Source organism: Gallinula chloropus (genome assembly GCF_964237585.1).
Source record: "Gallinula chloropus genome assembly, chromosome: Z".
NCBI classification, from domain to species: Eukaryota; Metazoa; Chordata; class Aves; order Gruiformes; family Rallidae; genus Gallinula; species Gallinula chloropus.
This window is the reverse complement of record NC_140089.1, coordinates 45919969-45944314: the sequence shown is the minus strand read 5'-3', so window position 1 is coordinate 45944314 and position 24346 is coordinate 45919969. Positions and strand designations below refer to the sequence as shown.

Sequence of the window (24346 nt, the reverse complement as noted above, 5' to 3'; positions counted from 1 at the left end):
TAGGTAAGATTTTGTACAAAGTTACCGGAGTTCAGAAGTAGTTGCTCGAACTCCTTTCAAAATACTTGCCAAAACTAGAACTGGATGAGCATGTTCACAGGAGACAGGGACCATCCCCCTCTAGTGAGCTATGGAGTATTTGTTTCTGCTAAGAGGCCGAGCTCTAAGGGAGGTCAGCCTAATCAAGTTAGCCAAAGCTTGGGATCAGGTAACAGAACTGAAAGGCTGGAGATGTGGGTTTATGCTTTCTTCAGAATATGTTGCCCTTCCTGTGTGAGGGCTCCTGCAGGCAGTGAGATTTAACCCTGCTTGGCCTCCTGTGCCGCCTGACGGGCCAGCCCCAGACACAGGCTTGTCTGTGGAGTGCAGGCAGCTTCCCACTTAACCTCACAACTGCAACGCATCGAACTGAGGCACCTCCTCACCCGCACTCATGGCACAGAGGATGCAGATGTGGTCTGAAGAGCGGGGTGCTGAAAAGCTTTTGCAAGATATGGCTTTAGAATTTTGGAGTAGCACCCTGAATTAATTTATTGCCTTAGAAAATCTTTACCTCAACAAATTATTGATCACAATTTTGAGCGTTTTAGCATGGGTGGTTTGCCTCTATCTGCCCTCAGATATTAAACATCTTCAGGATCTATAACATAACAGTAAGCAAGTTGGACACTACCACAGGAACAGTTTGGATAACCTAAAGTGACAGATTCTGAACACTTCAGAGTTACTACCTAGATGCCAGGTCTAATACAGTATACTTTGACTGAAGGCTAAATTAAAATATACACCAAATCCCACTTCCGTAGGTTTGCCTAGTCAGCTACTGCTCTGCGTTTTCTTTTTCCACATACCCTCCGTCAATGATTCTTGAGCTTTTATATATGTACTAATGGAATTTAATTATTTGTATTATTAATAGCCATAGTTTGGGGGAAAGGGAAAACAAAGACATAAAAATTATCACCCTTCCAAACACAAGGGAGGAAACAACATATTAAAGTATTAAAAAAAAATATTGAGCCCCTTGTTACAAAACAAATATAAAATCCAATTTATTTTTTTTAATAAAGTCAAGTGATGAGATTTGAGCAAAACCAATACGTAGTCAGTAGCTGACACTAAAATTTCTTACTTCTATATAGTTTAAACACTGGTTTGCAGTACTGCGTGGTGCGCATACCATGAATACTGGTGGTGATGACATCTGCACAGCGATGTAATATGGGACACGCTGAATCAACACATTGAAGTGATTTGTGGATTCAACTCATTTTATTGATCAATTATGGTACTCTTTGCATAGCATGAGTTGAAGTCTCCCATTATTTCTGCTCTTCCCGCAGGACAGCGTTAATATTCCCCAAGTATAGGTAAAACAAAAACCAACTGCCCAACAAGACATTTGTTTGAAGCTCAGAATTTTACTTCCACCTCACCAAAACAAATCTCACCTGCGGATTTCTTTGGGTGTCTTTCCAATCAAGAAGGTGGTCGAACCTACTCTGTGTACTTTCTTGTTTTTCTGGGTGACAGGATGCAGAAGGCACAGGGGATGTTGCTTACTGTCTGCCCGCATTTCTTGCTCTCTGTTGTCACTGCTCTGTGCTGCCGTGTTGTGTTCTGGGTTTTCTTCACTCGTCTGGTAAAACAAGACACAGGAATAGTCAAGAGAACTGTGTCAGAGACGTAATGATGAGCTCTGCTATGCCCAAGTCTGTCACACATAGCTAGCACTCAGTGTTTTGAACACAAAGAATGGCATTCAGAGTTGCAGTGTGAACTCCCTACTCAGTCAGAAACTTGCAGAGACACTGAAGACAAGTCTTGGTTTGCTGAGAATAAAGTGGGGTATTCTTCCAGACCGGTCAATTGTGTAGCTAAATTAAGTATCTTTTAAGGTCTCTAATGCATAAACATGGGTTATACAAATACTTAATGCTACACCACAGGGCCCAAATCTCATTTACAACCTCCAAATATTACTAAAAAATTGAAAATGGCTGCATTGTTAGGTTACAAACTTAATAGGTAAATTAATCCAAGACGGTGTTATGCATCAAGGTTTATGGGTTATGTGGGTTCACTGCTTCCTACTCATTAACTTATGTTACACAATTTTTGCACAGCACATATTCAGAACTCTTAGCTTAGCAATTTAACACTCAAAGAAAAACTATAAATAAGCACAACACTATTCAAAAATATCAAAGTTACCCTTAAATTATTTTTGTCAATATTACAGTCTTTCCTGCACACACACAGAGAGGCAAAATTGTTCAACTGTAAAGATAATTTCGGAAGAGGTATCACCATACTTACCTGCTAATGAACAGAAAAAAATTGCACGTTACATATTAGAATACTGTTAAGATTAAAACTGGTAAGATCAACATTTTAAATGCAATGATCATAAAAAGGTAATGTTTTCATCAAATTCAAGGAGGTCATGTTACAGATGAACTCATTGTGCATTAAGAGTCAACACCTTGCACAAAAACACAACCCTATTTACACACCTTGGTTATTTTTCAGAAATTGTCACAAATTCCTGTCAAAGTTTTCCCTTTCCCAAAAGGCAAGGGAAATACGACATTTAAAGAATGTGTTTGAAAAGCAGAGAAAAACAGAGGAAAAACAGAAAAACAGTATTACCTTTCCCCTGCTCCCTCAAAAAATGAGGTTAGGGGAAAGAACAACTGTTTGCTCATCTCCTCAGTCCCCCTACAAACACTACTTAAGAGATGAAAACACAAACTGTGTTCACACCTTGTCAACTGCAGATGAAAATCTGGGTTTGGATCTACAATGTTTCTTCCCAATGTGTTTCTATTTGATCCATGTCCACTTCCTTTATTTCCGTGGGCTGTTCACAACGTTCTTGAGCTTTGGGATCTCACATCTGTTCTTAATCCATTACTTTTCCAAGTAACCTCAAACTAGCATACAGAGAGAGGTTAATAGTAAGGGACCTACAGGCATAATTTTTCACTCTTGAAGCTAAACGCACTACTCCAAAGATTAAAATTTCACCACAGCATTACAAGTCTTACAACACAAAACTGAAACCAAGGCCCCAGTTACGATACGGGTTTTATCTCCCCAAAATAATAATATTGTGATTATCTAACAAAGTTAACACTGAATTAGAAGTTCTGTACAGCATAAATATTCTACAGTTATCTCGCTAACTATGTTTGCATTTAAAATATTAACTTTTTAAAAAAGATATACAGAGGTAATACTGTACTTGGAAAAAGTATTTTGAGAGAAGAAAGCAACATTAGTTTTAAAATATATTTATTTCGATGGAATTTTTTTCATGAAAATATTTATAATATTCAGAACTCACTAAGGAAGCATCAAGAAGGCAGGAGTGTGTAGCTTAACTCAGGCAAGCATGACTTGTGTAGAATACAAGTCTAACCATGTCAATGCTTGTCTTAAAAGTATTTTAAACTCCTATAAATATGCATCCATCTACTTCTTAATTAAACAAGACCAAAGTATGAGGCAGCAACACTTTGGTTTACACATCTGTTCAAACACATAAGATTAAAAATCTCTTTGGGAAAAGAGCCAAATGTTGAAAACACATTGAAAGTCTTAAATCTGTTAATCTTTTTTCTAATTTTCTAATTCTTGCAGAAAATCAGAATTAACATAAAAAAGTACTGATAATTGCAAATAAACTCACAAATGGCACACTTAGTTCTGGAAGTACATTGACCTACACTGCCAAACCTGACAGAACAAAAACACCAAATACCACCACACAAACACAAAGACTTCTTCTCTTCTTCTATCTACATTAGCTGCTCAAGATTGGGTTTTGTTAGTTTAGGGTTTTTTTTCCTGAAGGTAAAAAAAGTTACTATAAACAAGTTAACCCAAGAGCTGCTGGAACTAATGCCAGCACAAGCCCATGGTCATTGTGAGTTACACTTGAGAAACATCTCAGCTATCTGGAGCAAAGCCAATTGATTAAATGGCACCCAGTTAGGCTGAAACAACAACTGCCTCTGTTAAACTTGCCATGCTTTCAAAAACATTCTGAAGTTAAATCTAGCACCCAAATTCAATAATTTCTTTTTTGAAAAACAATAAACATTTTGTCAGTAAGACTAAACCACTTATTTCAGTTTTTCTTAGAATGTCTCTGTGTTCATTAAAATAGTGAAAACTTCAACGTTCTCCACGTTCTCCACGTTCTACACTATTATGTTTCCCTTAATTTGACTTCATGTATTACTCTCCTTAATTCTTCCCACTCAGAGTAACACAGAATGGCAGGAGTTGGAAGGGACCTCTGGAGACCTAGTCCAACCCCCCACTGCTAAAACAGGATCACTGAAAGCAGGCTGCACAGGATCGCATCCAGGTGGGCCTTGAGTATCTCCAGAGAAGGAGACTCCACAGCCTCTCTGGGCAGCCTGTCCCAGTGATCTGTCACCCTCAGAGCGAAGTTTTTCCTCACGTTCAGGTGGGACTTCCTGTTTCCCAGTTTGTGCCAGTCACCCCTTGTCCTGTCATGGAGCTTCACTGAGAAGAGCCTGGCCCCATCCTCTTGACACCTGCCCTTTAAATTATTTATAACTATCAACTAGGTCCCCTCTCAGTGTTCTCTTCTGCAGGCTCTCAGCCTTTCCTCACTGGAAAGTCACCTCACCATCTCTGCAGCCCTCCACTGGGCTCTCTCCAGTAGCTCCCTGTCTTTCTTGAACTGGGGAGGCCAGAACTGGACACAGGACTACAGATGTGACCTTATCAAGGCAGAAGACTGGGGATAAGAACCTCCCTCATCCTGCTGGCAACAGTCTTCTAAATGCCCCCCAGGATATTATGGAGAATTTCTTTCTTAGTCTCTTTCCATGTTTACCTTCAAATTCATCAATTGAAATCTGTTTCATGATAACAACTTCTGTTCAACAGCTTTCTATTTTCTGTTCATTGAGCACTTTCTCTACAATGCTGCTGTGTGTCCCCCCATTACACACAAAATCCCATGTTGACTTTACAGCACCAGTATTTTCACATGAATTATCATGAATATCACATGCATAAGGTGACTGATCTTGCTCTGCAAGGTTGAAATAAATAAAATATCAATTACATTAACTGAGCATTTGTATCAATCCTTGCTAATTGTAACGATTCAACAAGAAATTCTCTGACTCTTGTTCTTCCACTAATGATACTAGCACATTTAGCAATCTATTTATATTATTGAATGTCAGATCCTTTATGAAATAATACGTTATGACCAAAAAACCAGAATAATAAAAGGAAACCAAAATTGTTAACATGCTAATGTGCACTTCCAAGTGCACAGAATCTTAGTTTAACTTAAAGTACTTTATATTAATTTAGTTAGCTAAGTACCAGTGTTACTGAACTTCATTCAAGAACATTTTAATGATATAAGATCTGACTATAGCATTTTTAAATCATCACTGGAAAATTGGAAGTCCATAAGCATCTCTCAGGACTGGAAATAAAGAGCGATACAACGGAAAGAAAGGAGAATTAAGAAGCACAGTCATCTCTTTGCATCAAAAATATCCAACTGTTTTGCCAAGTAGCAAGTCTGACTTTGCTTTATGGCTCAGCCAGGTACCTACTGAAAAGTGATAACCAATTTAACACAGGGAGATGAAGAATAGTAAACCAACTCAAATTCCACAAATGGTAATACAAAGTATTTCTCTTGGAATTAAGATTCCATCCAATGCCTAAATAGGTAATAACGTAGCTTAAAAGTTTCAAATATGTGATTATGAGAACAAGTTATTCTGAATGACAACTAATAATCACAGTATAGAAATCCAAAAGAATTCTTGCCAAACACTGTATCACACACACATACACTATGTGTTAAAATGTTTCCTTTATGCACTGCAAAGCATATCTTCTTAGCCTTCTGAAATACGCATGATGCACAGCTAGAGAAATATTTAGCACAGCATACAGTATCTGCTATATAATTTTTACAAAAAGACTGGCAGCAATCACAAAAGCAGTTAGCCTTTACTCAGGGTTTACATACATTGAAGACATTATACATTTACAAAGCATGTTACAAAATCCCCACTGTTCCAAGTGCAAAGTGGTAAAGTTTCATTTAAACTTGACCACAGCATTTATTAGATGAATAGTAAGTAAGTGTGCCTATAGTGAATTATCTGTAACACTGTTATACATTTCTGCATTCTTCACATTTTCTCCTTTCTCAAATCAGTACCTCAGCAAGGGGTAAAAGGTGCAGCAAAATAATTTCTTTGATACCAAAGAAAATTTCTATTGGCTTACTGAGTGTAACGTTTTATTGCTTCATTCAACTTTGTGCAATTCCATGTTACCAATACAATCTTTACACAAAGTTCAGGAAAAAAAAAAATATATATGACTTTGAAAAGAAATTGTTTAAGACAAAGGGCCACAGATGCACATTATTTAGAAGGCAACATTTTTTTTTATTCAATAAAAACCATGTAAAAGCCTAGACATTACCCTGTCTTAGATTTCTTTTCTTATCCTATCCCCTCTTCATTTACTGCACTCAGTCAAAAGCAGCTTTCCATACACTGCAACGGGAAAGAAGGATTACTAAGCAGTTGTGCAGAATAGTTTAAGATTTCAGAAAACGTAGGGACTCTTACCACACGTGAAAAAACAGTTCTAGGAAAGTATTTATTTCCACCTCTCACATTCCATTTAGTCTACAGATTTTTCAACATAAGTATCTTCCTACCACAGAATATATTTTTCTTAACCACTTTTTCTTTTGTTATGTATGCTCCTTGTTCGTAAAAGTGTATAACAAGTTTTGGACACCAATAATGAGTTTCTATTTAAGTTACATATTACACACAGGCTGTGATTAAGAGTTCAAAAATGGCAGCATCTGCACATTTTGTGTCCCACACCAGCTCATATTTAACGATAATGACCTTCAAGAAGAATGAGGACATCCAGCTGAGCATCAAGCAGAACCTTAAGTGCCACAATGCAGTGGTAACTTTTACTTAGAGATTCTATCCTGAATGTACATGCCTTGGATTTGTCAGCTCTATGTGACACTGTCTCCTGCTGCAGTTAAAGCAGTTTTAAAAATCATAAATACCCACCAAAATAAATTTTGTCTGGCTTTGACAGGAAAACTTTCAGTATGTTCTTCCTACAACAGGCAGAAAGGGGCAGCTCTACACTCCAGAGCAATGTATGTGAACCCGTGATTGAGCACACTCAGACACGACTACGATGACTGGCAACCTTAAGCCTGTGACTTCACTGTTCCTCTCTTTAGTCCCTTCAAGTAAGACAAAAAGAGAACAACGTTCATTGTTTTAAGCACTGCAAGTTGAAAACCTATGGCAGAGCAAGCAAGCAGAGGCTAGGAGTAAGATGAGTAGGAAAAAAAAATAAACAGAGATCCAGGGACAGGTTTTTAAGCTGTCTCATGTTTGTGGCAATTCAGGTCACCAGACTTCAGAGGATAATGAGTTTCCTTCAAAAGCCCAAACGGAAAACAGATTTACATAGTTTTTCTTTAGCCAAAGTTGTGCTATATCTGAGCATCTTCCTCTCTTCTACTGCTTGGCTACTTAGAGTATCACTATGGTAAGTACCTTGCCAAACACAGACATCCAGTTAGCAACAACCCTCTTCAACTTCCCAACTCGCAGCTGAAGCAGAGTTAACAGCTAACAGGCTTTTCTCTTCAGGTATGCATGAAACCACTGCTGCCAGATATCCAGGATACTTTCCACTGCAAAGTTTCATTGTTTGTTTTCATTTCTAAAACAAACAAGAAAGCCTTTCTCAAATCTCTAGCTGCCTGGCAGTCACCTAAATCATACAAATGCATGAAACTCACAAGCAAGTAACAAAACTTTTATGCCATATCTACTCTCTTTTTCCACTCCCCTCTAAACCTGAGAAAACACATGACATTCCAGATATACTGGAAGTTGCAGTCAAGTTTCAGAGGTTTTATTATTTTGATCCGGTGATAAATTCATTACAATGCATCAAGTATCTACCCAAATTGGAATTCTTGATTATTTCAGATAATTGTTTTCCCCCTGTCATAGTTTTCCTTATTGTTTTGTTCGGGTTTTTATTTCTTCTTCCCTGGTAGCTTTTCCTGTAATATGTATAAACTACTATGACCTTTCTATAGTCTCTTTTTGAACACATACTAATTCTTCCATACTGTTTTCTAGTCTACCTATGTTTCTTCTATTTGTCAGGACATATATAAATATCCTGAAATTTCTGCTACTTGACAGTTCATTCAAGGTCTTGTTTCCTTCTCTCTTGTACACGTACACATGACGGACAGGAATTTGTTCCTAAATTCTTCTGCATGCCAAGGAACACAAAGTATAAAAGAGTCCACATAAAATGCCATGTAGTTTAAATGTGAGGTCCATATGGTCAAGATAATAACAGAACAGTGATTATGATTCTTTGATACACCAGAAAGCAAGCTTTCCTGCTTGCAGAGGACACACTACTTAAACTATGTACTTCAGAAGGTTATGATGACTTACATATTCCTCTGTTTGAAATAAGCCTGAATCTTACAATATATTAGAATGACTCCTGATGTGGCCATTAAAGGTAGTTGTTTAGCTAATGGTCAGTACCTCAATTGCCTCAGAAAATGAAGATATCCTGCCATAAAAGTTTAAAACTCTAGTACATTCACATTACCCAAACCTTCTGAGCTAAACAAATCTACTCAGGATGGTGGCTGTCAATACAAAGTTATCTAATATTTTATTGTATCACAGGAGACCAACAGGTGAAATATTCTTCAAGTTACAAAAAGTATTAGACTTCTTTTGGGTAGAAATTACTTCTCAAAAATTTTCTGCAACATCAAGAAACCAGTATTTAGCTACATCTGCAGATAAAAGTAAAGAAATTTTAATCAGAGTAAAATGCCCTCTGGTTGTCATCTCCAGCTTTTCTGCTTGTACAAAGACCAAGGACATCCCATAAACACTAATCATTTGCTTTACAGTGGAGAATTGATTACTAAGTCAACCAAGGAAGGATTGTGTTCTGTTTCATGTTTACTTCTCCAATCAGGTAACAGAGCAAGAATTTATCTTTCAGAGCAGAGTGCTATAAGCAGTATCACTTTCTTGCATGAAAAATCTGACCATAAATCAATGCAGTTGTTATTATTACTGTTGAATAATCAGCTTGTCTTACAACTCAAGGCTGATTCCAGCGGAAGCCTGTGGACTTGCACCCTTCCAAACAGCAGCAAAACTAAATAATCCATATTCATTATGGTGCATGTGCAACTACAGGCTTCACAGAATGCTACATAGGAATTAACCGTATTTAAAAACACTCAAACCAAAAGCCACACTGAAATGGTTAATTCTATTGTAAACTGAAACTGTAAACTTGATAAAGCCCAATTACAGGCCAATCGTTTGGGAACAATTATTTTAAAGCTCAATAGCACTGCCCATCTTAGAAAAGGAAAGATAATGGAACATTATCTCCCTAAAGTCTACTCTTTGTAAACAACTATCTACACTTGTTGAATGGGAAAGCTGTGCAAATACTCTGCAATCAGAGTTACTCTAACTGATAGAGACACTTTGTTTAAATAATCTACAAAATGTCAATGTAATACAAATACGATAAAGAAGAGTTCTTAATAACACAACTTTTGTATTTACAGTATTCTCAACAGCACTTAAATCTGCATTGGAGATACAAAGGGCATGTTTTTTCCTAGGCTGACAGCATGCTTAGTTCTCTCATTTACACCACATTGCAATAACATAAAGAGGGGTTTACCATTAATCCAGGTTTTACTACAAAGCATCCCGTTATTTCTCTGTCAAACACTGGCAAGAGTGCCAAATGTCTGTCATCCAATTCAGAGGATTAAGTCTTCTTTTATAGTGCGATTCTTGTACCAATTTATAAAAATACAGATATAGTTTCTTAGAGCTGGTCACAGTCTATATTTTGGCCTGAATTCATGCCGCAGAGGTTGAATATGACAGCTGGCAGGAAGCTGAGGGTAGAATACATCCTCCCCCTTTTCAGTTACCACATTTCTGTTGCCATAGTGATTAATCCTCAATTGAATGGCTGTCTTTGTACATTTCTTTTCAGTAAAACTTTAAGTAAACTTAAAGTTGAAAACATGCAGTTGACTGAAAAAAATGAGACTCCACATATTCAACAGGTACAGTACAAGTTCTTGTGACTAATACTTTTCCACATATTAAAAGCACAAATTAGCTCTAATAAGGGATATCATCAGTTTTTCAAATTTAGCATGTACTGTTCCCATATTCTGTCTTTTTTGTGATGCTCCAAGCCTTCTCCAACGTCTTGCCCATGGTCTAACCACCCCCCCAGATGCCTCTAAGAAATACTACACAGATTCAGCTTTATAGGAGCTAGAGGAAGCCTATTCCAGACTTCTGTACTTATGTAAATCATTTCACATACACTGTTTTTGCCAATTAACACAGAAATTAATTAGGAAATTAAGGAGTGCAGTCATTTACTTCAGAATAGACTAGAAATGGTAAAAGAAGATATTTAATCTTCCCTCCAGGAGGCTTCTATTTCTTATGGTGACTGAAAAACAGCTTCACAAATAACAACGCAAGTTACCCGAAAACAAAGTAACAAGGTCCTGCACTGCCAGTCAACCAGGTTGCTTTGGAACGCACCAGAAAAAAGCTCCAAAAACCCTCAAGCCTCTAAAAATACTTAGTAGATGACAAAGGTTTCAGAAAATGTCCACACTTTCTTTATTGCTCAAAATTAATAATTAAATTTGAAGGCAATATCACATAAATGACGAAGACACTTTTCTTCCATGAAAGGCTTGAAATACCTGTAGGTCTGCTATGAAAATACTACCCTGGCACTGTCAGTCCACCATGACCAGTTTACAAGTTCATTTTCCATGTTTTCTTTTAGAAGCTTTCCTTCTTTCTGGTTATATGAATAGATTAGAACAAAATAAAAGAACTGTCTTCTTAATGACTAGGAATGGGGAAATAGAAATAGGCTTCATATAAAACCAATGAATTTTAACCAAGTATATTCACACACAGAGGCCTTGAATTGAAACTAGAATGTAGAACAATGATGTTTCAGTATCATTAAATCAGCCTAAAACCAATACACAAAATAATGCTGGAAAAAACAAATTACTTATTCCAAGCAATTAATTTTTAATATGAACATCTTCACTCAGACTTCTGCATACAAGACCAGAAACCTCTTGTTAGAAATCACTTTCTGTGAAATAGCAGAAGTGTATTTTGGAGTTATATGTATACAGAAGCAACGAAAACCAGCCCTTGGTAATTTTTAACGGAGAAGGGATCTGTCACATTAAATGACTTGCATTTTTTACCCTGATTTTCGGATGCTGAATCCTGGTGTGATTCTCCTTTACATCATGGTATCTGAGACATCTAATGTTCTAGGACACACAGTAAGATTTTAGAACTACAGAGGAAATTCAGATGCATAATCTGTATCTCTCAAATTACTTTAGGAACAGATGCCTGGCACACCTGTGCACGGAATAAAAATCTCTGGCTTTGTTTTAATTACTGAGGCTCTTCAACACTCGTAGTTACTGATGCTTCAGTGCCTTCCACAGAAGCAACACTACCAGAAACAGACTGAGGAATGACTATCATGCTGGTGTTCTGTCCTTTCTACTGAAAGTCTACATTGTTTTGACCACTGACACTTGCAGCGTCAGATCATGGACAATGTTCAGACACAGGATAACTTGTACAATTCAGGGGCTGTTGGTAGCAAGTTAAAATATCTTTACTGTAATTATAAGTATTATACTTTTAAGGAATATCAAAGATATAAATATCATGTCTACCTTAAAAACTTTTAGTATTATAAGTAGTTTCTTGATTGCAAAATACCGTATAAGCAGATATCCACTGCTGTAGATGACTATGAAGGCTTCATCCATAACAAGACACGAGTACCTCACTCCATTGAAAATGCTACACAGCTACCGCTATTGAATTTCCTTCCACTTCTATGCAATCCTATGGGCTTCTGTGATAAAGGGAATGCGTTCCCAAACCAGAATTTATTTTAGTTTCTTCAGAATCATGGCATAAAGCCTTCCACATGTGTTTGCTTCTACCATTGCTATATATAGATTATCTTCAAATAGTTAACTTTGTTGATTCAGATGCTGCACAGGACTAACTTTGACTAACAAACCAAAATATCGATTATTCTCTTGCTTGTATAATTATGCATAGTTAATTCTGTTACTTTTACTACTTTTTGATCTTCTCACCTTTCATAGCTGATAAATTGAAAGCTCTCATGATATTCTGTTTTTATTCCTTGACATCAGACTTAATATTCTGTTTTTTGTTATCTAACTGTATTTTTAATAGTCACAAAGAATTTAGGCAAACACACACTAAACAAGCATTCATTCTTATAAACAAGAACATTCTAGCTCAACTAGTCAATTTACACAATAAACAAAAATAGGGAGTATGACCACCTTGGGAGAAAAAGGGTCAAAGGCTCTGCAGCAATCTTGGAAGCCATTCACCAGGACTGTTAGGGAACCTGGAGAATAAAGCAAGCAGGAACAGAAGAAATAGTACCAAGACCCATTTCTCATAAAACCCAACAAGATTTTGTTCCCTTAAGCCTTTAATGGTACAGAAAAATAGCAGGTTAAAATACTATGTTCTATTAGTTCAGAGAAATGGTAGCTGGGATGCAAGAATACACAGCTAACATTAGGGACAGACTGACTACTGGATTAAAAAAACCATATGGTTTGATTGAAACGTACATATTCAAAGGTTAAGAGAGGTTTTACTGTGAACTACATCAGTGCCAACAGTCTAGATCTAACACCTTCTGTAGTGGAATCAAGGAAAGACTGTCTCCAAACAAACTTTTTATGCCAAAGTGACAGTATTACACTTTTTATAATCAACTGAAATGCAAATTTACATTTTCATTAGTTACTCTGTTTCTTAAAGAAGTTGTTCCACATACCTTCAAAGTTCTCTTTTGAGGAAGAAAAATCCCTGTCTCCCATCCCTTCTACTCTGGCTCTCAAAGATCTTCTTCCCATGCCTCCTCTCTCATTTTGAAGGAAGAGTCCTCACAGGGTTTGCAGCCTGCTCTAGTTTTAAGTAGTTTTTGCAACTTACATGACTACATTAGACTCCAGCTTCCATATGTAAGCTGGAAGCAAAGATGTTTCATTCAATCTTCAACCAAGATCTGTAGGAATAGCTGCATTTCCCAACTTGCAACTCATCTGCTTCAACAGAATTCTTTGTTAGTTTTTAACTGTTCTTTGCCTCCCTTTCCCAGAGATTAGTAAACTCTTGAAAAAAATTATTTAAACTTAAGTAAAAAATGCATTATTATAGACAGACTGCAGAGCAAAAATTCTAAGGAGGAAGAAAGAGATGACATAGGTAAACTGAACAGCACAAAGGATATTTTACTTTTGTTCCAAGAGACATACTTTTGAAATAATTTTTGATCAACCCTACTTAGAAATAACACAAATTAATTAAATGTACTTTAAAAAGGACATAAATATTAACAGAAAACTGTTCAGAAGCCTTCATGAGGATATTAAATAAAGCTTCAATATAAACCCATAGTAAAAAAAGAAAAGGCTTCTAATTAAATATGCAATGACTGATACCCAGGATGAACATAATTGCTGAGAAAAGTCTAAAAAGCGACATCAGTGTGAAATTTCACATTACAAAAATTTTGCTTTTCTTTCAGTATCAGGTTATAATTAATGTTTCAGTATTTAATACTTAAAATTTCCATCATTTGGTAAATAAAGTTATAATTGTTCAGCTGTATTTTTAATATTACACATCATGCTTTAATATGTAGGAAAAATTTTACTGAACTGCATTTGAAGTCAGAATTCTCTTTATAAAACACTTAGTTGCTCTGACAGTGAATGTCGTAGCTTAAAATGATGGCAAGTAATTACCAGGCTGGTAGTCTGAAGAGCAACTGATCATGTTTTTCACAGAACACCTTTAAAAATAAAAATAAAATAACGAAGAAAGATTGTTACTGCTACAATTTTCCTAAGTAGATAATATTTCAAAGTTGCCTAAGAACCCCTGGCAGCACTTTTTTTAAGCTGAGCACAAAAAATTCAAAGCTCCAATTTAAGAACAGACAACCATCTATGGGTTATTTCTAGATTAGTGCCTCTACGTCAAAGAAAGAACAGGAAGCAAAGGAAGCAGCAGCCTTCTCCATAATTACTGATGCTTTTCTCCCTACTTAAATCTCCAAGAGAACTGATACTGCTGTTGCTTCTAAGTAAAAAAACTGTCTGACAAGTTGAGAGGTTAATTTGTAATTGCTGCAGTCACACAAACTCTAAATAGTGACCTGTAAATTACATGAACAATACAAATGACTCCTACAGACTAGTTTTGAATCTAGGTGAATCAACAGATGTTTACTGAAAGTACTGTCTTCAACATATTTTTCCTTTTATTTAGCTTTATTAATGTTGTCAGCCATTGCCATTAAACAGGGATCTTTCTACAGCATTCCTGAGTATTTTAATTTTTTTTTTTTCTGTGAATAATGGATAGTCTAATGGAAAAGTGTTAAGAATGAAAAGCCTCACTTGTTGGCCTGTTGATCTTCCCAGTGCAAAAGTTCTTTGGCATCCCTGCTAATGGCTTGATTAAATACATCAACACCACTGGAAGAAACTCCTTTAGTCACTGCTGATGTTCCAACACCCCAGAACAATAAACAATACAGTGTTCTGCCTATAATTTCTATAGTGATTAGTAGCATATTTGTAAAGACAAAACTGTACCTTCACCAATTACTTTTTCTATGCTTGTGGTTTATCTTAAGAATCATTCTAGAAAACAGAAAATGTTTATTACAAGGCAAACAAAGTGTCCAGATAATCAGAGTAGATTAAAGCCACTATGTAATAAAAAACCTGGAAGCTGTAAGCTGAATTTATTCCAGATTTGTATGTATTCCAAGTGTAATTAAACAAGATGCATGACAAACAAAAAGCATAACACGTCTCTGTTGCTGCAAATGCACACTCACATTGGTTTTGAGTTTTGAGTTGCAGACATTAAGTAGAGACAATAATGACCATTGCTTTAACCCACTGCATGCGTCCACTCCACAACAAAAAAATTCTGCAAAATGATTTATGTTTGACTTTCTACACTACAGAGATTCTGGCTTGTGCTGTGGCAACTGGATCCTTGTTAACTGGATCCAGAACAATCTGAAGTTTTTTCAAGCCTTAAATCAGAAAAGCATGGAACAGAATTTGATTTCAAACATCCTATCTTTAATCTTAACACTTCTCTCAGAAAAATCCCACAGAGGGTGCTCTGCTGCTTAATTTCCAGCTCTTTCAGAGCTGGCCAATTACAAAGGAACAACCAAAAAACAAAACACAAAAATAATTTATTAGACCTCCATTTGAGCGTCCTCTCATCCTCCTCCCATCCTCAGTGGCTTTGATCATTCATGGTGGCCATTAACAGAAAAACAAGTTTGCTAGTGCTTTTTAAGATGAAAAATGAGGATAAAAACAGTAAAAACATCATTTCCCAAACATTACTCTTTACCTTGGCACTGCAGACAGTTACATTAGCAGGGAGCTGGGAAAACTGCTTCAACTCAAATACGTCTCGCACTGCCCACCGGCTCAAGTGATTTTCAGCTTTGCTGGATCCAACCACATTCTGGTTTGAATGAATATATGCCACTTCTTGAACACCATCTGATACAGTAGAAGAAAGGTATAATTAAATATTTGTTCCAAAACCCTGAAAGCATATAGTTGCCCTGAAGAATGATTTTGCAATTTTAAAAATAAGTTTTACATAGAAATCGTAAAATTTGTGATGATTACACTCAGCATTGTCTCTCAGCTCTATGAAACAAACAACCATTAGACTTAATCAGATTTGTCCAGTTTAGTCCTGTTTCCATCATTTCAGTGTTTTTTTCAGATGGACCAAGAAGTTTCAAAGCATCTATGATTTAATGGCTGTAATATTAATGTTTGAAGTTAAGTCTCTAACAAAGGCAAGTCTCCTACACAGATTTTCAAATTCCCAAATTATATAAATAAAACCACACATAAAACCCAACTACTTAACAGTCGTGTCAAGATTTTGCAGGTCAGGTATTTAGATTTGTGAATTGTCAATAAATCTTCAATTTTAGCATCCTTTGACAGCAAATGTTTAACAAAGCATGACAAAAGAACCCCTCAGGTGACACAAAAGTAAGGCTAATATGTAAAAAGATAGATACCAAAGGACATTACTAAATAATTCAGCAGAGCATTTATTAGTGTCTTGTAACAAAAAAAATGTATAGACAAAGAACTTAAAACCTGTCAACAATGATAAATGTATGTTACTACTTCAGCTGAAATAAAAGCAATAAAATCAAATGAGGAGTTACCTAAATATCTGTCCATTGACTCCACTTTTTGATGTTGAAATGCAGCTTTACTTGCAGAGGTTCTAGATGCAGCATAATTGCCAGATTTCATTTGTGCAGCAGATTTATGAATAGGATGAAGCATTTTAGACTCAAACTGAACTCTGCCACTCTGTCTTTTACACTTAGAGCTTTGCTTTCTGACATGAATTTCCTCTACTGGTAAATTATCTTCAGAGGATGAAAATTCATCTATACTCTGCGAATCACTTTCCTCTTCTTTTCTACTGGCCTTCTCTGATTGTAGCAGGGATTTGGAGAAGGTACCTAGCCCACTGTTTCGGACATGGCCTTCCTTCCCTTTCTGAAAGCTGAAAGCTTTTAACTTTGATTCGGAGTTATGGGGAATTTCAATATCATCAGACTCATCGCTTATGTCACTTGCCTCTTTCACATCTCTTGTTCTATTCTTAATCTCTTTGAAAGACGTGACTTTGCTCAAATTTGCCTCAGTACTACAGATTTCAAGTTGCCTACTGCCTTCCTCACATACTAACCCATCTTTTTCTCTTGTTAACTCTTCACAATTTTCAGGTGCTGACTTGTAGACTTCAACTTTTTTAGTAAGCACTGGTTGTTGGTATGCTGGAACTTGGGTGGGAAAGATTACATCATCACTCTCTTCAGAACTCCATTCAGTTTCAGTGACTACATCACTTTGCTTTGATACACACTGATCCTCACTTCCTCTGCTCTCTTCCTCCTCAGAGCCTGATAAAGCAAGCCAGCCTGGACTAGGCATATCCTGTTCATCAGTTCCATCCGGTGACTGAGCAGCTTTGCCATACTCCAAGTCAGGTACATGGCTTTGAAAATCACTATGCTTGCTACTAGCATTTCTTCTTACAGTTTGATAGTCTGAATTGGAATGACAAGAGTTGTAATTATTAGACGACTCTTTGGTAGTTTCAATTTTTCTCTGCAAGAACTTAGAAAATCCACACTGCATTAAGGAAAGCTGTCCCTTCGTTGCCATTGAATTATTGGCATTGGAAGGCTTCCTTCTGTCACATTTTTTAACAGACATTTCTAGGATATCATCATCACTAAAGTCATCACAAAAATCCATTTCTTCTTTCTTTGATTGTGCTTGAATACTTCCAGGTGCTCTATCTTCATTAGTGTCTTGCTGTTCACCCTAAAAACAAAATTATTATACAGCAAAGGTATTTAAACCATAAATTATACAAAAAACCCTAATCTGAAATACTGAAAAAAGGGGATTTTCACTATGCTACTCGATCAAAAATACATGCAAAATAGTATTTACAGTACACAAAATAGAAAGCAAAAACTAATAAAACAAGTCATAAAACATGGAACTCTTTGGCTGAATAGAACTTTTAGCAAAACAATCAAAACTGCATATTTGATATTACATATGTATCTAAACCAAACTATGTCCTCACAATCCACACCCATATTTTGCTATTTTGTACTGATCTTGTTGCAGCTTTTCATCTTTCAAAGGTATCCTGAAAATTGACTTCATGATTCAAACCTTAACAGTGTATAACGACTTTCACAGAAGTGTTACCTCCCACCAGCGGTCAACCTCCTTGTACATGAGGGCTAACACAATTTCAGAGAGGTACGAGTATGTAACATTCTGCTCTTAAAATTAGCTGGGGCCTACTGTAATCAAACAAAAATGACCTCCATGTAATTTTGAAGCTACGTTAAGTCCAGAATACAAATCCAAAACAGTGCACTGGTGAGGTAAAATATGTAAATGAAAAGTCAGAAGGATAAATACTAAACTTTTGTAGAGAAACGGAATATTAAAGACTAATACATATTAATTATGATACCACTCTGCTTATCAAAAAGCATTTCACCCAAGCTAAAAAAGTTTGTCACAAAATCCACTGTGAAATCATGATCACACAGTGATATATTAATGTGATGTGATGAACAATATGATGGTATACAGATTTAAATTTATACTGACAATCACCCAGAGAAATCTTCAAAAAAACCTAGGAGACAGTGGCTAATTTTCAGTACCATTCAGTGTGATCTAGTCTAATCTTTCATGCTTAGAGGCCATATGGTAGATGTAATTATTTGTTTATGAAATCATGTAAATGCAGTGGTCAGTCAAAAACATTTGTAAAAGTTTTCCAATCAAACCTAGCCTTTGGCAGGAAGAAAAAAAATCTTGCTCTAGAAGGAAGAGATTTGGCATGTTGAGAAAAAAACATTGAACAGACCAGTTATTTTGTGGGAATCACTGTCTGATTACATCAAATAAATATCCTATGTCTTCCACGCAGGCCCACAAAACCTGATGCAAGCTTTCAACCCTCCAAACCAAATGTACTCCTTTCCACAAGTTCCTAACCAAAATCTTGTAAACAATAGGTGTTTAAGATTCTCAACTGACTTCTTAAGCAGAGGCTATCATATCATGTCATGTCATAACATAAGGCCGCCACTCCAAACCAATGATTGGGTGCACAATTTTGCTTCACAGTAACAGCCTGTCAGCAACACCTTCATTCATTCCAACTGAGGACATCCAACCTACGTAAAGCCCATTCCCTACAGCCACACATGCTAAGAACGTTCCATTTTAACACAAACAGCATGACTTTGTCTAACACTTTACAGTATGTCAAGCCAAGCAGACAAAAGACAGCAAGTACAATCTAGGGTAAAAGCATTACCAGCCTAAAAACAGACTGCCCACATGTGCCACTGTAGTGTCAGGAACACGACAGACTGTTACGTTCTGGTCCGTAGCCCACGAAGAGACCTCACCTTTTCCGAGCCGCATGGAGTCTGTGTCTCTTCCTTTAGCCACGTAGTTGCTGTCATGACTCCTGCTTCTACTCGCCCTTCCCTCTACAACAATCAAGAATGCAGAGAATAGAACTGTACCTGCTCAACTTAAAAGGCAAACCCAGAAAAAAAACACCCACACCTTTCCTTTTTTCCTACAGAGACACAAGCATCAGAAGTGCTATCAGCAAAGTGCAGACTAAGACTCACATTCTGGCAATTATTGCTCTTTAATTTAACTCATAACCTATGGGAAAAGTAACAAGCACTGTAAATTGGGAGGATCTAATGTGTACACTGTTTCAATAATTTAAACTTCTTGCCAAAGCAGAATACCTGCTACACTGGTCATATTAGACAACATGTTTGAATTTAGATTTAATTCAGAAAACTTTTGATCTTAATATCCCCAAATATTTACTTCCACCTTGTAATGTTTTTAAATTTAGCACTTTAAAACACCTTATTAAGCAGGTTTTGATATCTCAAAATGTACTATACAAAGGTTACTCTACCATAAAAAAAGTTTTTTGAACGTAAAAGGTCACTCTGAGATACTGATAAATAAAAAGGTATCTGTGCACAGAGTTGACAGTATGCAAAAATATCACAAAATAAGTTACGGCATTTTTGCTGGGAAGAGAAATATGTTAAAAATATTTTTAAGTTATAATCCAAATTTTTTATAGTCTGATTTTAGGAAATTTATCTTGTATACATCAGAAATTATCATGCCTATTTCATTAAAAACATGGCGTAGACAGGTATTGTGAGTGTCTTTTTAAAAAGTATTTTGCCATAATTTTGGAAGGAAACATCTCCTAAGGGAAGGAAAAATATAAAACTAATATCAAGAAGAAAAAGGGTAGGACTTCACACCTCCAGGATGTCTTTTGTAAGACAGGACCCATTAGTCCTAAGTTTGAAAAGGTTATGGATCCCAAAAAGCTCTCCTTGATGTTCCTTTGATCCTTGAACTGCCTCGAAATACCGCTTGGCATTTTCACTTCCAACCACAGCACAGTGAAGTTGCTAAAACAGAACAACACAAGAGATTTCAGAAGTGTTTGCTCCAACAACGTGTCAGAATTTCCTGGCATCCACATCACATACACAGCTTTAGCTGGACCAGGCAGAAATTCCTACGGGAGCATTTTTTTATTTATTTCCCTGGCAGATGTTGATATAATAGACTGTGGTATAGCATGAACCTGCTTGGGTTTACTGAATAAACAAAAAAAACCCCAACAATTCAAATCTTTTAATCTCATTGTTGCTTAATACCAGACACCTGCTATACAATCTACTGACACCCATTTGCATGTTGACTGCTCATCTTAACCCAATAACAAATACCTACTATATCTTCATAGTCCTTCACATTGCATGGTTACTTGGCAGGATTAAATAAAAGCTGCAAGATTACTCCTACTGCTCTATGAATACTTTTATTATCATGCTCTCTTGTGAAGAAGATTGAACAGAAGTGACAATCTTCCAGTTGAAAAGTAAAGAAAAGTAAATAGCTTATCAAGCAGAATTAAAACATTTTTGAAGTCAGGCAGGTTTAGCTTCATTCCAACAACTGAAAATTTTCAGTACATAGATAATTGGTATATTTAACTGGAAAAATGTCAAACCCACAGGTTTATGGATACCAGACCTTTAGTATTTCTTCTGTCTCTAACCAGTAGTTAGTTCTTCAGTTCTACTCACTTCTAGTTCTAGCACTGAACAGGCATTTTCCTAGACAGTACCTCTCGAGTTATGCAGGCCAATACTACACCATCAAATTCTACTTTACCTAAGCATAGTTTACTCTTCCTTTAATTATGCATAGTATTTACAAAAGTATACTTCAGGATACATGTATAACTTCTTCAGATTTCTATTATCTTAGATTTCAATGTTATTTATATCACATTCTGCAATCACATATTGCTAGGTCAGACAGCCAACCACCACTAAAAAACAACTCCAGCATTTTTAAAATCAAACAGATTCCTCAGCACAAATACACTACAGACATGATCAAGTGAATTCACATAAACTCATTCCATTAAGAGGACGGATGATGACATTTCGCTTTCTGATAGCACATTGGTATAGTTCACTGAAAGCCTCACATCCACATACATTAATAGCTTCTGAATTTTCAATAGCAGATAAAGGCATTTTCTCCACAACTTACTGATAATTTCCTAACTGTGCTCAAGTATCAGAAGAGGGAATGCAGTTCACGTGTAGACAAAAAAAAATAAAATCCCAGATTCACAGTAACTTTGTTTCATTCTGAATAAGAAGCAATAAACACACTAGTCAACTTGAAAAAATAAACCATAGTAACAAGAAGAGCCTTTCAAGAAGCTTCATACACGCCTTTTTGAAACTAACAGATGAGACCATCCAGAGCCTCTTTATCTACAAGATCACCAACTCCAAAGACCTCTGTGAAACATGACTTGCTCCCTCAGGATTTCAGTGAATGCAGTTGTTTACAATTTGCTATTATCATTTTCTTATCCTTTCACAGGCCTCTCCAGCTGACACTTGCTGTTGAAATCAAATCAGTAAGGTACTTCACATAAACTTTGGAACAGGACACACTATAAGCTTCTCCATGAATATGTATATAAAGAATAAATCAAGTGGTTCTTTGCCATGAACTATCCTTTAAAACCTTAGTAATGTCCACAGAACAGTAAAATCCCTGCTCCTGATGTGACAGAAAACTGTATCATAAGCTCTTATTGTTTTCAGACCACTGTCCCTCAAAAGTAGTTTCTGGATTGTGTTTCATATTTAAATTACCTGATTAGTATCTGATTTATAATCAGAGAATGTGTTGGATTGGAAGGGACCATTAAAGGTCATCTAGTTCAACCTCCCTGCAGTAAGAAGGGACATCTCCACTAGATCAGGTTGCTCAGATCCCCATCAAGCCTGACCATGATTATCTCCAGGGATGGGGCCTCCACTACGTCTCTGAGCAACCTGCTCAGTGATCCACTACCCTCATACTGAAGAACATTTTTCTAATACTCAATCTAAATCTCCCCTTTCCCAGATTAAAACCGTTACCCCTCATCCTAGTGCTCCGCATCCTTGTGACCAGTTTTTCCCCTAGCTTTCCTATGGGCACCTTTCAAATATTGGAAGGTCACTATAATGTCTCCCCCAGAAGCCTTCTCTTTTCCAAGCTGAAAAACTCCAACTCTCTCAGCCTGTCTTCATAGCAGAGGTGCTCCAGATCTTTGACCATTATTGTGGCCCTCCGCTGGCTGTGCTCCAACAGGTCCATGTCCTTCCTGTGTTGAGGGCTCCAAAGCTGTACACCGTACTCCACGTGAGGTCTCAGCAGAGGGGCAGAGTCACCTCTCTCAGTTTGCTGTCCATACTTCTCTTCATAGAATCACAGAATGATTAGGGTTGGAAAGGCCATCAAAGATCATCAAGTACCAAACCCCCTGCCATGGGCAGGGACACCTCTTACTACACCAGGCTGCTCAAGACCCCATCCAGCCCTGAACACCTCCAGGGAGGGGACGTTCACCATCTTCCTGGGCTGTCTGTGCCAGCACCTCACCACCCTCGTAATGAAGACTTTTCCTAATATCCAATCTAAACCTAACCTCTTCCAATTTGAAGCCATTCCTCATTGTCCTATCACCACATGCCCTTCTCATGAGGGGATAGTTGCTAGATTGTGTGTTCCCCAAAAACACACCCTTATTTTTTTCACTATTCTTAGGTTTTTCAACCTATCAATGCAAGTAGTAAAATTTAGAGAGAGAATTTTTTTAGGCTGAGTATTCTGGCAAACATCACTTCTTATCTTCATAAGGGCAGCAACAAGCTGCTTCCTCTGTGGGAGAGCAGCAATGTCTTCTGTTTTGTTCATATGCTAAATTATGTATCTTGGCTTATCAAGCAAAGGTAACAGCATATATCATAAAACCAAGGTAAACTACAATGTCACTACAGCCTGGCTTAGCTTCAGTCAGTGAAACAGCTTAAAACAGCTACCAATATAAATAGTTTGTGAACTTTACCTGTTTATAAACTTGTCGCAAGTACATCATCTCCTCCACAGTTCCCAAGGATATCAATCTAAACACTTTAACATCTTTGTATTGGCCAATCCTATAAGCTCTGTGAGGACATTAAAAAACAACACACTTTTTAATCAGTTAAAGTGAACTCTTAGCATAGTAAAATAAAGTTTTTTCGTTGGTTTTTAATTTTTTCTACTTGTCCAAATTTCTATCAGTGCAACACCCCCCTTTTACTCTACCCTTAATTTTCCAAGTTTCTTCCCTATCTTATCCAGTGGAAAATGCTTTCTCCTCAATTTGTACCACAAGGTCTGTCTTACATGTCCCTTGAAAACACATCTTCCATTACGTTTTCTCAGTTTTGTTTTGGTGGGGCATTTCTTGTTGGTCCCACCTCTCCACATCCCTTTTCTATCTCGTCTTGAACAAGATATTGTTCATTATATAGGAGTTAGATCAAGGATTACTTGGGGCAGTCTGCTCTTTCTTAACTTTACAAAGCACTTTGCAAATTACAACATAATACGAACAGCTAATGAATAGGGAGCGTACTATCAAGTGGTAAATTCTGACACTTGTAATAGATTATATTCTGAAAAGTTTAGGAGAGGCTGAACCAAATTATATAAATGTGGCTTTACAAGGATTCTTTAAAGACAGTCCCTTTCAATAATACACATTGCTGATACACATACTTCTCCAGAATAGGTGCACAAAAACACCGGTCTGAAGTCAGAAAGACCCTTAAAATGGAATTATGTAACTGGATAGAATAACAGAAGCAAGTTTATTTCTGCTCACAAAAAGATTGTGTACTGAATTTTGAAGGCTTCCCATATACAGCTATTCAAAAGCCTGTTCTGAATTCCTAGCAAAACATCCTATGATCAAAAAGTCTGGAAAGAAAAATGCAGACTTCTGGAAATCTGCAAGTGGCGTAATACCAC

At 36.7% G+C, this 24346-nt stretch overlaps 1 protein-coding gene across 1 annotated transcript in view; it reads right to left on the bottom strand.

Annotated features, from left to right (window-relative positions):
• Positions 1 to 24346, bottom strand: part of ERCC6L2 (ERCC excision repair 6 like 2) — a 52744-nt gene that overhangs the window by 1490 nt on the left and 26908 nt on the right. The window contains exons 13-18 of the mRNA XM_084278722.1: positions 23397 to 23496; positions 20224 to 20376; positions 19324 to 19407; positions 16522 to 17698; positions 15675 to 15829; positions 1452 to 1639 (exon numbers count right to left, since the gene is read on the bottom strand). Coding sequence (XP_084134848.1) covers positions 1452 to 1639; positions 15675 to 15829; positions 16522 to 17698; positions 19324 to 19407; positions 20224 to 20376; positions 23397 to 23496 — 1857 coding nt within the window. The remainder of the gene's footprint in view (positions 1 to 1451; positions 1640 to 15674; positions 15830 to 16521; positions 17699 to 19323; positions 19408 to 20223; positions 20377 to 23396; positions 23497 to 24346) is intronic.